Raw genomic sequence first — 13,387 nt, 5'->3', positions numbered from 1 at the left:
CAGTTAATGCATGTTGTCCTGGTTCTGGCTGGGATAGAGTTAATTTTCTTCCTAGTAGCTGGTGCCGTGCTGTGTTGTGGATTCAGTGGGAGAATAATGTTGGTAACACACTGATGCTTGAGCTGTTGCTATGTAGCACTTACTCTGAGCTGAGGACGTTTCAGTTTCCCCTGCTCCCCCAGCGAGGGGGTGCACAAGAAGCTGGGAGGGAGCGTGGCCAGGACAGGTGACCTGAACTAGCCCACGGGCTATTCCATACCATGGAGTGTCAGGCTCAGCACATGGGCTGGGGGGGGAATTGCTGCTGGGGCGTCGGTCAGCAGGTGGTGGGCAGTTGCCCAGTGCATCACTTGTCTTGGGATCGATTTCTCTCACTTTTTTGTTATGTACTTTTTCATTACTTTTTTTTTTTTTTGGGGGGTTCCGTTTTAGTTATTAAATTGTCCTTATCTCAACCCATGAGTTTTACTTTTTACCCAACTCTCTTCCCCATCCCCCTGGGAGCAGAGAGTAGTGAGGGAGCAGCTGCACTGCTGCCTGAGGTTAAACCAGTACATAGGCGTTTACTTGTACAGATCCATTGGCTGCAGGGGACCTCTGCTCCAGTGCCTGCAGCACCTCCTCCTCCTCCAGGGGCCTGGCTCTCTGCAGGACTGTTCCTCCCCTTTTTTCCCCCCTCACTCATCTCTCTCACAGCTGCTGCTCTGCTCTTTTTTTACCCTGCATAGGCACCGGCTCAGCCAGTGGGCTCAGCTGTGGCTCTGCTGGGACTGCCTGTGTCTGACACTGGGGCAGCTCCTGAGCTCCACTTACGGAGGCTACTCCTGTAGCTGCCCCCGTGGTACCCCACCCTTGCCCCCTAACCAAATACCCCTTTTCTCAAAAGGTGGATGTAACTTCAAAGATGCACTAATAAGGTAATGTTTAACTTTGAAGCCCAATACCTTAATCCTGTAAAACTGGCCATCAGGGAATGATGTGGCAAACTTCCTCAGGAAGTTTCAGTGAGAGCTTTCTCCGAGACAAACTCTAACTCTGCTGATTTACTGTCAGTCAGTGGCTTGAACTCAGAAATAGTTATTTTCCACAGGAGTAACTTCAAGTAAAGTTGAATACATTTGTCTTTTAATTACAGGTATAACAGCAGTGAAATTGAAATACAAAATTAGCACGTAAGATTTGCATAGAGATAATTACTACTAAAGAAGTACAAACTTCTAAAATTTCACAACTAAAAAGATTTAACTGCTAAACAACAGTAGCACAGTAGTAGGATACTAATATTAAGAATGATTAAGAATGTTAGTATATCAGCTAATGTGTGTTTTCACTTGTACAGATCCAAAACCTGAACAGCAGAAAGCTGATCAGGATGGGCTTGGCTTACATCATTACCACAGAACCACAGAAAAATATTAACTTGAAGCACAGTTTTTATTTCTTTTAACAGATTAAGCAGGTTTTTATCATAAAAAAGCTTTAAGTATCCCCTTATAACAATAATGGATTTTGACATCAGATCACAACAGGCTTGTAGGTATGATAAACATTATCTGTAACCAGTAGCTACAATACAGACTAAGCTTAATGCTGGACTCTTGAATCGGATTTCCTTCCTTTATCTTCAATATTAGTTTCAACTCTTAAATGGAAATTTAAGCTGCATTCACTAAAATCTCCAGCTTTCCAAGTAATACTCACAATTATTGCACTTGTACTGGTTGTATTGGCTTAGTAAAGCCATTCTAAAGCAACAGTTTAATATTTGTACATTTTAAAGCACTTGATCTTAGCTACAAAAGAAATAAAGATGATAAAACCACAATTTATTTCAACTTAATTGTGAATATTCTTAATTTCAGCGTTTAAATGGATGTGCATTTAGTAACTACACTACGAAAGCAACAGATGCTGCAACTACCCTATGATAACTAGTTTGGTCCATGTCAGTAATCAAGTGATGTTATAAAAAATAAACTAGTTTATTTTGTATAAAATGAGTAATGTTGCATTTTTGTTCAGATTGCACAGTACAAACAAGCTAATATCTAAATTAATACTGTTACAGGTAGTTATTACATAGGGACAGCAGCTAGAAAAAGTAAGTACCTCAAAGCAACAGACTTCTGCAGCCAGCTTTCCATAACATTGTATGAAAGTTAAATATGTCTTAGTTACAAGTATGCATATTATAAAATGTTTGAAAAATGTTTAAGTATGAGCTGTTAAACTAATCTTCCATAGCAAGAGTATAGGATGATTATTTACATTTTAAAAATCCGTTTTTCAGAAAAGAATTTACAATGAAATAAATAACCTTCAGCAATCCCTTAAACCCAACTACAAGATCTGTAAGTGGCAGTAAAAAAACAGGTAAGCCACCTTGTGTCAATGTTAGGTCAGTAAAGTATGCCTCATCCAGAAAGAAGTGCAACTCTGCTTTAACTTTACTAGTCATCTAGAAACATGCACAATGCATATAGGTACCTTCAAATGAGGCACAACCTTGAGTATTTATACAAGAGTATTCACAAAAACATACAATATATTTTACAGTCCTTTAATACAAAATATCGATATCAAACCAATCCGAACTGCATTGACCAGTCATTTCTTAGGCAGGCAATCTGCAAAGGATAACAGTTTTTAAATTTAATCCCCTCATCACCTCTTAAACTCAAGCAAGAGATAAATACTTTCTTCAGAACGTGTGTCGGTGATGTAAAGATACCGATGAACATTAGCTGAACACCTGGCTCCATTTATATTCACTGTCTCTCAACACTATTAAGTATCAAAACCTAAAGCCGCAGTCTGAAGATTGAATTAAAAAAAAAAAATCTTGCCTTGTTTTGAAGTTATTAGATGAAACTGCTGCTTCGTTATCCCCACTAAATATTTCAAAGATTGAAATATATTAAAAAAAAAAAAAAAAAGAGTTCACATCCAAAACATGGAAGCATGTCTAAGAGCTGGTTTGCTTCCTTTCACACCTGATGCTTGGGAAGTTGTTTATCTTCCATTTAAGACACGATACAGTCAAAACTGCCTTCCTGGAATGAATCCTCATCCTCTGTCTTAGACTTGTCCTCTTCATGCCTGCTTGCATTGCTGCTGCCAGCATCACTCTGAGGGTTAGTGCCATGGCTAGATGAAGTCCTGCTTTCCTCAGCTCTGGGGTTTGCTTGTTCAGTAACTTTAGAAGGATTCACTGGCTGAAAAGCTTCAGGCTGTACTTGCTCTTCTGCTATTTCACTTAGTTTCTGGATCTGTGGTTTGATGATATTTAGAAATGGCTTGTACCCAGGGCTAGGAAAATAAAGATACAGAACACCATGAGTGAATTAAAAAATAGTACTTCTGTCATATGCCTGATAAGCAGCTTTTCTTGGGAGATGTTTAATATAAATGGGTATCTTCTATAATCCTTCACATCTAGAAACTCTGGGGTTTTTTAAACAGAGATAGAAAGGCAAGCATAATCCAACAATGAAAGCTGAGGAGTGGGCTGGTTTGCTGGGGTTTTTCCCAGTTTGATCACAACTGCATTAAGTGACTGTCCTGAAATTTTCTCGAAAAGTGCTTTTAAATAACTGTTTTAGCTAGGGCTGAGATAGATAGCTATCTAAAAAATAACTTTGTTATCTACAACTGGAATGAAAAGGAAGGTGGAAAATAACACTTACCAATCTGTAGAAGCCCATTTGTCAACAGCATATAGGCCAGTCTTGATATTCTGACAGATTTCTCCATCAATATCAGAGGACTGCATTATACCAAAAACCTGGTTGATTACTGAAGATTCTCTGAGGATAAGGCCTATGATAATACACCAATCCAGACATCCTGCTTCCATGAAGATATGTAGCAAGTATCTGTATGGAAAAACAGTCCATTTATTTCTTTTTCCACTCTGAAGACAAAATCCCAGTGTGATTCTGTAGACAGTATTCTTTCTCCTAATGCTGCATACTAGTCATTTTATGTTTCAGATGCAAACAGCACGTTACTTACCGCAGCTGGACCTGTGACTTGTGTGGCCCTTTACTAGCCAGCTCTAGAGAGAGATGTTCCAGCTCTGACTGCGTTAAACTTAGGCTGGAGAAATTTTCATCCACCATGGTCCAGTCACCGTCCACCATAGAACTTGTTTCAGTCAGGTCTGTTGCTGAACCAATGCTGCATTCATCACCTATCAAAAACACTCAGAAACATAAGGGAAAAAGAAACTACTTACTTTAGTAAGACTCAGTATTTCTGAACTACTTCCTATAGAAATTGACAAATTACACAGTAATGCTTTGCTGTGTATCAAGGTGCTAAGAAGTTACTTCAGGCATACTGTTCATCCCACTTCAGCATTCTTGTCACACTATATGGTAGAACTATTATTGCAGGAATGCGGTAGTTTTTCTATCAAAAAAAAAGTAATTGTACAAAATAATATCAATAAGGGATCCTAAAGATACGTTGGCAATCACTGTAAGAGCAGTGACAGCCTCTTACATACTATAGTCCTAGAATAAAGTCTGTAGGAAGGGTTCAGCCTGTCTAAAGATCCTGCTTTCTTAACCTTTGTTAAAAATGAACATGCAGTAGCAAGTTCTTTTCTTCATACAAAACCCTGAAGATTTTGAATGCTTGGTAATGTAAATATTTATCTGCACTAATTACAAAAAGAAATCAGCGTTTCTAATAAAAACATGAAGAGCAGATCTAGCCACAGAATTTCCACAGGAACAGTAACAGCAAAGCTAAAACCATTACAGTGGTGAGTCACAAAGGCACCCACCCTCCAGAACAATTTCTATATTAAAGTAGATGCATCTTTTCTGTGGAAAAGGTTTGGAAAATCAGAAAGTTATTTCATTAGCTTCTCGTCCATGAATAACACTGCTGGATCAGTTATTTGTTAAATTATTATTAGAATTCAGCTGACAACATTTTAAATGCTATTAATTTAGTTTCACTTTAGAAATAAACTGCTTCGAAATGCATACCAGTCCATTGAACTCAAAGGTCTACATCCAGCTCAGAAAAAAATTAGATATTTGTTTATAGAAACAGCAGTAGTGGCAGACAGCAGTACAAGATAGCGCAATTAAAGGAGAAATAGATTTTCCCCATTTAAACTATACTTTTCCAGAGACTTCTATAACAAACTTACTTAATCGTAATGCATTTTAGCAGTCTCCAGAAGTAATAAACAAGAGAAATAAGAGTGAAAATAGAATGAGGCAGTGCCCTAGTAGAGGGAGAGAACCTCACTCTTCATTTTTTAAAGCCTATCAACTTGTTAAAGAGCAGCTCCAGGTGCTCTGACTCTCACAGGAGGCTCTAGCTTCTTGGGGAGACAGTAGTTCACACTTAGCTATTTAGGTCTTTCCCCTAATAAAGTGGAAACCACATGACGTAGACACTGTTGAAAACGTTGCTTTATGCTTGAGGACAAGAGTAAAAGAAGAAATGAATTGTCAGACAAATATTTCCTGTCTCTCACTGTGGTCAGAAAAGATGCACAGAGAATAAAATTCTTCTTTGTATTTTCATAAGCTGATCATACATTTAAGCTTTTAGAAAAGTGATTTAACAAAGCCATAGGAAAAAAAGAAAACTACATGGGACTGTAATTTCATCAACTTCCTCAATAAAAACTCAGAACACTTCCCAGACAGACTGTAAAAATATTAAAGTTACCGTCGCAGACAGGAACTTCAGCAAATATCAATTTCTTATTCTACTTCAGGTACTCTAAAGATGTGTAACATGGGCATTATACTTCTGTTGTAAAAATTTCAGTTCACTTTTCAACAAGTCTTTTTTTTTTTTTTTTCCTGAATTATGGTTATCAGTTATGCAGCAACAATACAGCAGTGGCATACAAATATAAACATGTAAGTGCGTACTTCTGGGTGCATTCTTCCAATGAGCAGACAGAACGAAGAGTGACTAACCTTTATTTAGCAAAGGAGAAAGGAATGCATCTTGCATGTGTGGTCCATGGGATGAAACTGTGTCAATCTCTCTCTGAGAGGAGCTGATAGTGCCAAGCCAGCTGCGACTCCGAGGAGTGTTTGAAACCCCTGTGTCTATGTCCACGTTCACAAAGGTGTCTGCAGACTGAGATTTTAGCAGCTGCTCCCCCACAGCTAAAAACAAGAACCCACCAAAGAAAAGTCTTGTAACCATCAAAAAAGAAATTTGGAAAGTTCTCTCCAGGCATTTCAGGAAGCTAAGACTTGTCTGTAAGTGATTATTCAATTAGTTTGCTGAAGGATCACCAAAAGCAAGGGAATGCAGCAAATTTAGGTATTTCAGGAATTTCTGATGAGCTTTTTATGTCAGCACTGGCGTAAAAGTATAGCATCGATAGAACTAAATAATGTTGCTGCTACTACCAAAAAGAAGATAACTTAGCAGCTAGTATCAACTTTGCCCTAGGAAGATAAATTAGTGAACTGAGAGATTAATAATACAAAGAAAGTTTACAGCAAGTCCTCAAAATTCTTACCCTTTTACATAAAATTTCGAACATTAGGAACATTACTTTTTAAAATCTGAAAGTTAATTAAAACCTCATCTAAAGCCTATATAAGAATGTTGATTTTAGTAATTTTCTGTAGCAGAATTTACATCAAAGAGCAACATGTATGTTTAACTCAACATCTGCACAAGTGATAGCCAGTTCAGTGCACCTGAGAAGGCAAGAAACTTCCACAAGAACAGTAGTGTAAATCAGACTACACATGAGATGTTGTCTGTGCTAAATGGAATCCTTTCAGAAAACACCCTGTGTGAGAAAGCTGTGCAGGTGGCCAGCCTCAGCCTGTTCCCTGCTTCGATGAACTGAGGAGGGGCAGATTCAGACTGATGGATGTAGGACTGCAGAAGGGAAACCTAGTTGAAATCAATTCAGATGTTACAGCACCTGTCTTGTACTTTCCATTCTTGAAAGGTGAATTAATGGACGAAGCCGGTATGACAGGAAATGGCCAGAGGAAATCCTTGTGCAGCTTTTTCAAAGCAAACACAAAATCCTCCACGCGGGCAGCTCTTGCTCGCTCCTTGCACAGCCAGCCGATCAGCTCAAAGCCTAACTGCGCAGCAAAGCAGCCAAGGTCTTTCAGCTTGATTTCTTCCAGCAGCCGCCGAGCATGCCGCCAGAGCATCATGTCAATGTACATGTTCTCTGCACAGTCGCTGTCTTTACTCCACCTACAGACAGACCAGAGAACAGTGACATTAAGACTGATGAAACAGAGTTGTAAAGTCTGTGAGCCATAACCACAGTACATCAACTGTCCAGAGTAGTAATGGGAGCCTTCTATATACCAACAAAAGCAGTTTCCATCATTCCTTGCTGATTATGTTCTCCAAAAGATGCCACTGCCTCAACGGGTAAGTGAAAGAAGGGAAGGAAGTTACAACAGCAGCAGTGTCCACAGAGTATTAAACTATTAGCAATGTAGAAAAAAAGGCAAAGAAGACACGATAAAAGGCAGATGCCACTGCAAAGTGACTTCTGAGAAACAAGTTTAGAGAAGCATTAGTCTAGGAACCTTCTTATTAAAAATCTTAAAATAGTACACTCTATGAAAAACTGCTAAATGAAAGCATTTGAATTTGTACTAGGATTGTTTTGAAGGTCTTATATGGGGAAAAATGCCAAACCCAAGATAACAGTGAATCCCAACTCAGTGCTGCTTCTGAACAGTAATACTGATCAATATGAATTCTACATACAGCAGTTTTAAGAGGGATTTACAACAAGGTGTAAAAGGCTCTATTTATGGCTTAGCAACACACTGCTAGATCAAGATGCTGTACTGTGTGCTGTTCAAGACATCTTTCAGCAAAACTGATCCTTCAAAGGTAAGGCATGCAGTCTCACTAGCTATTTAAATTCCTACATATGCGTCCAGTGGATTCAGAGGCTTTTGGTCAGCAATATCCATATAACAAACACGCACGCACACGAACATACACAGAGTACCAAATCTAACTCTATCATATAATGTACTTCCATAACTTAAATTGTTAAGAGAGTTAGTACAGTACCTAGCAAAATGGGGAAGGAGAGAACATTACGACCAGTTACCTTTTTCCAGATGGGCCAGCGGGCATACTCAGTGTTTTTGTCAAGTTAAATTTGCTATGGAGATTCTCTGCTGACTGGGATAAACTAATGCTGCGATGTCTGAAGAACTCAAAGCCACTACTTGAACTAGGTTCCTAAAACCAAGAAAATCCAAACATACAGTCAAAGGAGCAAACATGCTATATAATAGCAAGATCAGTCTTACAAGGTTTGATGCACAGTATTTACTATTTTCATCACAAACCTGAGTTGTTGGTGTAGCTGGAGGTGTCTCTGTTTCTCCAGAGCCAATGGCTTTAAGAAATCTGATCATGTGACGACAAAGATCCCACTTTCCCTGCTCCAAGGCAGTATTAAATAGGAGAGTAGCATGTTGTCTGCTAACTGCTGGAACTTCCATATTCTGCAAGTAGCAAAGCATAATTTAGTTATTTGCATTTAACATCAAGCAAGAGTACTATTAAGTCAAGCCACATCATGTCATGTTCAAGTATACCAGAGATTAGAAGCAAATTTCATGCTATTATTTTCCTTTTTACAACAGTAAACTACTTACATTACATGATATTCCCCCCCTTTATAACTGGACATAATCTCAACAGAAAACTGTTCAATTAAAATTTTTTTAACATCCATAACTTTGGTATGACAGTATTTTTTTCAGTACTGCAACATTAGTAAATATCACCTCTCTTGCAATATATGAGGTAGCATTACCTGTAGGATAATAAGATAAGAGGCAGCTGTGTCCAAGTCCTGGGCCATTAAGCACTCTTCAAATAAGTCCTTCGGGTTTCCAACAGCAGCAAAAAGGTAATTCCACAGGGCATATTCTGTCTTCCTAGCACAATGAACAACTGTCTGCAGGAAGAGGGGGAACTCTGTAATGAACTTAGCCACAGTGGGAAGCAGAGGGTCGGGAATGGGTTCCCGCGAGGTAGCTTCTTCTTCCAGCACTTCATGAAGCATCAGTTCTAGTACGTGAGGAAAGTATGGTAATGTGGCACAGGAGTGGGCCAAAAGCAAGGCTTGTTCACCGAGGTTCCTAACCAAGAGCTGGCGTAAAATGTGATGGAGGTAGATCTGAGAGGTTCTCTCAACAATGGAGAAAGGAAAGAGAACCTCTAAGTGTTCTCTAGCACTGGTTTGAGTGTATAAACAGTCATAGAGCACAGTGTCATTAACAGCACCAAGAACCAAGGCATCTTCAAACAAAACAGCCAATGGATATATGTTGATGTGGAAAGGCAGCATGATCCTTCTTGACAGAAAGGAATGCGGTTTTCGATGGTCTCTGGGAAACAGGGGAAGCCAGACTTTCATACCTGCCCCACCACAGCTGAGCCACAGAGCCTCTAGTAAGTGGCGTTTCTGTTTGTTGATCCTACAAGTAGTCCATACATTTTCAACAGACTGGGCTAGGACAACTGGAGCACAAAAAGGCAGCTATTTAAGAAAAAAAAAAAAAAAAAATCAGGATTTTTTTTTTTTTTTTTTTTTTTTTTACATCCTTCACAAGGCCTCTTTTTTCAGCTAATAACTACGCTCTTCAAACATGTTATTCTTCTAACAAGGACAAAACAAATCTTCTTACCCATTAACTGCACCCTAGCATCTGGGAAAATACCACTTACTACTTATAACATTACCTCAAAAGACATTTATTTTTTTTAACCTCCTTTTACTTAGTCAGGAAGTCAGAGGGGTGAGAATAAGGGAAAAAATAAAAACCTCATCTCTACTTCTTCAGTTACCTCGAGAGTCCAACTTAGAACTGACAAAATTACTGCAGACACTAAATTTGCTAGTGTTCAATTGAGCTGCAAACAACTCTTCATCTAAACTTTCCAGATCTCACTCTCCCAAAATGCTTGTTTCACGTAGAATTGTTTTTCATCAGCACAGAAAAATTCAAAAGTTCAGTTACTGATTTCTATTATTGTTGTTGTTAGGAACTTTGTAAATGTACTCTGAAAAATACGATAAAGCTCCATAAACATACAGAACAGTTTTAGATAGACTGGAGATCTCCTTCTTTAGTGCATTCTAAATTTTGCACAAGACCTTTATGCTTCCATGTCCTATCTTTCACTGCAATACCAGTAGTAAACACAAGTAGTAAATATTTTAGTAGTAAATTTTAGTAAAAATTTTAGTAGTAAATATTTTAGTTAGACATTCACATGATTAAGTAGTAGCATTTCACAGATTATTAAAGAAAAAAAAAATAGAAAAATCACGGGAGTAGTGATTTACTTCCAGCTAACAATTCAGCCTGCCAGAGTAAACACTGCCTTGCATTATAGACTGCTTTATGCCTGGACTACTCCCTTCCACAACTTCAGTCACTGACAACATCTCTGAAGCCATGTACAATATTTCACATATATTTACTCACATGCTTCCTTTGATTAGGATTATTATCCTTATCTCGTATCTGGGGTCCGGATCGATCTCTTTGCAACATGATGAGCTGTCCTGCTAAGTTTAGCATAATACTTTCAGCCTCACAAGCCTAAGGATAAAAGAGCATTATGCAAATTATTTAAGCTTTCTGAATGCATCGTTTTATCCATAACCACAATACAAACCCAGAATAAAAAGAGTAAATTAACTGCACTGCTGTACAGAGATGACTAACAACCAAATACAGTGCAGGAGTCAGAAAAATCAAGTAGAACCATGTACCTACACATAGACTCATGCATGTAGCTCTTGTGCAAAGGAGTAAATACTGGAAGGCTTCATGTTCACTAGACTCGTTCCACATGTTTATTTGATATGGGCTTTTTCCAGCTATGCCTCTTGGCATGGGTACACCACCAGTATTTTAAGAAAAATAAAGGTCTGTATTCTTATCGGTATCACCACTAAATGATTACTATTATCTGACTGCAAAGACTAACACTGGTACACAAGCTAAAAGAAGTTGAGCCAAAAAGAGTTTAGCCACACTTGTACAGCATCTTGAACTTTTAGAAGCTGCAGTTCGAGAAAATTATTTCTAGTTAGATATATCAAGAAAGCAAAGAATTCTTTCTGAAGATTTATTTCTAATCTGCTTCATGTTAGTTTTATATCAAATCACTGGAGCTAATACCATGCTGTGCATCAAGTTTAGTTTTAAAATACATGGGTAGAGGGCCTGCATGGTAAATTTGCAGCATCAAGGGTTAAGATCACTAGTAGGTAACACCACTGAAAAGACTGACACACTCCACTAGGTCAGACACATTGCTTTGTCTACAGTGCAGTGTCATATTCAGTACTAACATTAATACTTTTCTTTTGATCAGGAGGTTTGATGAAGCTTGAAGATAGGGGCTCTTAGAGAAGAGGTAATATTTGTTCAGTCTAAAGCTAAGTTTAAAGTATTACTAGTGCTCTAAAAAGTTTCAGTAGCTTTTTCTCAAAATTAGAAAACAACATAGGTCAGGTAGTTCAGGAATAAGGATACTGTCTCACAGCAAGATGGACTGGAAAACCACAAGCACATCGCCTTTTATGCCCTTGTCTATGATTGTATCAAAGTCTCAGGACACATGTTCACCATTGTGGGACACTGAATTAGAATGAACTGAAGGAGGCAAGCACAAGCCTTCAGATTTTACACCTGTGGCATTGCCTTCATATCTGCCAGTGGCTCTGGTATGTGGAGAAAAATACGCACTGTCACATACCTATGGGCCTTCCTCACAGACAGTGCAACTTCCTATCTATCTCAAGGTAACTGCTCAGATAGGAAAATATGCTTCATACTGCAGCTACTCAAATAGTTGAGCATAATTTGTTTATGCCACAGACAACAAAAATCCAAGTTGTTTTGCACTGCGCTTTCAGTGGCCTGAATAATCTTCTGGAGTTAAGACAAGGCTTCTCTTTCACACCTTAGTCATTGTTTGGCTGTTGGCCTTCCTCCTGACATAACTAGTGGGAGAGATTATCTTACTTTTTTTTAGTGTAGTAGAAAACTGACTAGAAGTAACCTTACGGGGTCATATGCCAACTCTCCCTTTTTTTCCATTTATCCTTTGAGTAATGGACCTGTTTCTGCAAGAAAGGCACTTCCAAATGCCATTCAACTTTAAATACAGACCAGAGGAACATACCCTTGTCATGGTTAAGTTTAGTTTGTCCTCCATGATTTTGCCCCAAACTTTACAAGATGACAAAAGAAGATATGAAATAGAAATTAAAGTTTGGATTTTATTTCCACCACCCCCCCATTCACAAATAAAACGTCTATAGAAAAAACATGTTCTGCATTTTACCACATAGGGGAACCAATGATTTATGATTCCTTTATCAGCAAGGTAACCTTTGAGTACTAAGGTAACAAATCCAGGCACCAATTATTTTAAATCTTGAGCACTGTAGACCTGTTACCTGCTGAGGCATCTTCAAGGTGATGCCAGTCTCTGTCCTCACTGATGTCAATGTAACAGACACTACAAGAAAAGGATGAGGAATGTACCGAGACATGGACACTTCTTGAAGAATTTGGATACTGGCAGTAGGGTTAAGACTGAAAGGAAAGACGACCACATTTAGCAATTTTAAAATAGTATTTAACATAAAATGAGTATCTTGAAGTAAACCTAGTGAAAATAAGCAGCTTAACCTCAGCAAACAGTTTACTCTACAGACCAAAATGACTTTCCTTTAACCATGAATCCCACAGGCCTACATACCTACTCTACATAAAGTTACCAAATAAACCTAAGCTGGGCTATTTTATCTTGATAGTTTTGGGGAATACAGCTATGACTGGGTAGAAGACAACATCAGATACTTCAGAGTAAGACTATTCACCCTTCAATAAGACAATTTCAGGGTTTGAATTTTGTTGGGAGTTTTTTTTGAAAAGCATTGAAAATATTTTCCTATAAAGTAGATCAACAGCTTGCTTTTTGCTAATAAATAAATAAATAAGTCAGTCCCTTCTTACTGAAACCAAGATGTTGTAACCATAAGAAAATCCACCTGCTTAGGCACTTCAAAAAAACTACCTGGTAATCTTTATCTTCTCATTAGGTTCACTAATCTTAACTGACTGAAAGTATCTGGCTCTTATGTTGCTACTGCTTTTGCACCAAAATAGCCCTGCACAACACCGCCACAGACAGAACTTTTTCTTTTATAACCTTTGTTATTCCACTACCACCCTCACCAATACCTACTTCCAATGTTATAAACATATTTTATTAAAAATATTCAAGTATGCGGGTGCATTTTAGTACCTTTTTCTTCTATTTACATCCAGTTTTCCAGTTCCTATTAGCTAGAAAA

General features: G+C 38.2%; 1 protein-coding gene across 6 annotated transcripts in view; it reads right to left on the bottom strand.

The window, feature by feature from the left end:
* Positions 1-1,103: 1,103 nt before the first annotated feature.
* RIC1 (RIC1 homolog, RAB6A GEF complex partner 1) overlaps positions 1,104-13,387 on the bottom strand; it is a 50,026-nt gene continuing 37,742 nt past the window's right edge. For 4 of the 6 annotated variants that reach the window (XM_033003730.2, XM_033003734.2, XM_033003732.2 and 1 more), the window contains exons 17-26: positions 12,485-12,623; positions 10,497-10,613; positions 8,816-9,544; positions 8,343-8,501; positions 8,099-8,232; positions 6,929-7,215; positions 5,955-6,149; positions 4,015-4,204; positions 3,687-3,875; positions 1,104-3,309 (exon numbers count right to left, since the gene is read on the bottom strand). In XM_033003730.2, coding sequence (XP_032859621.1) covers positions 3,024-3,309; positions 3,687-3,875; positions 4,015-4,204; positions 5,955-6,149; positions 6,929-7,215; positions 8,099-8,232; positions 8,343-8,501; positions 8,816-9,544; positions 10,497-10,613; positions 12,485-12,623 — 2,425 coding nt within the window. In that variant the 3' untranslated portion in view covers positions 1,104-3,023. Of the gene's footprint in view, positions 3,310-3,686; positions 3,876-4,014; positions 4,230-5,954; positions 6,150-6,928; positions 7,216-8,098; positions 8,233-8,342; positions 8,502-8,815; positions 9,545-10,496; positions 10,614-12,484; positions 12,624-13,387 lie in introns of those variants that run through there. The other 2 variants (XM_033003733.2, XM_033003736.2) reach the window with 2 other exon arrangements.

Source organism: Tyto alba, unplaced genomic scaffold, assembly GCF_018691265.1.
Source record: "Tyto alba isolate M040663 unplaced genomic scaffold, T.alba_DEE_v4.0 Super-Scaffold_42, whole genome shotgun sequence".
NCBI classification, from domain to species: domain Eukaryota; kingdom Metazoa; phylum Chordata; class Aves; order Strigiformes; family Tytonidae; genus Tyto; species Tyto alba.
This window is presented reverse-complemented; position numbering and strand designations above follow the sequence as displayed.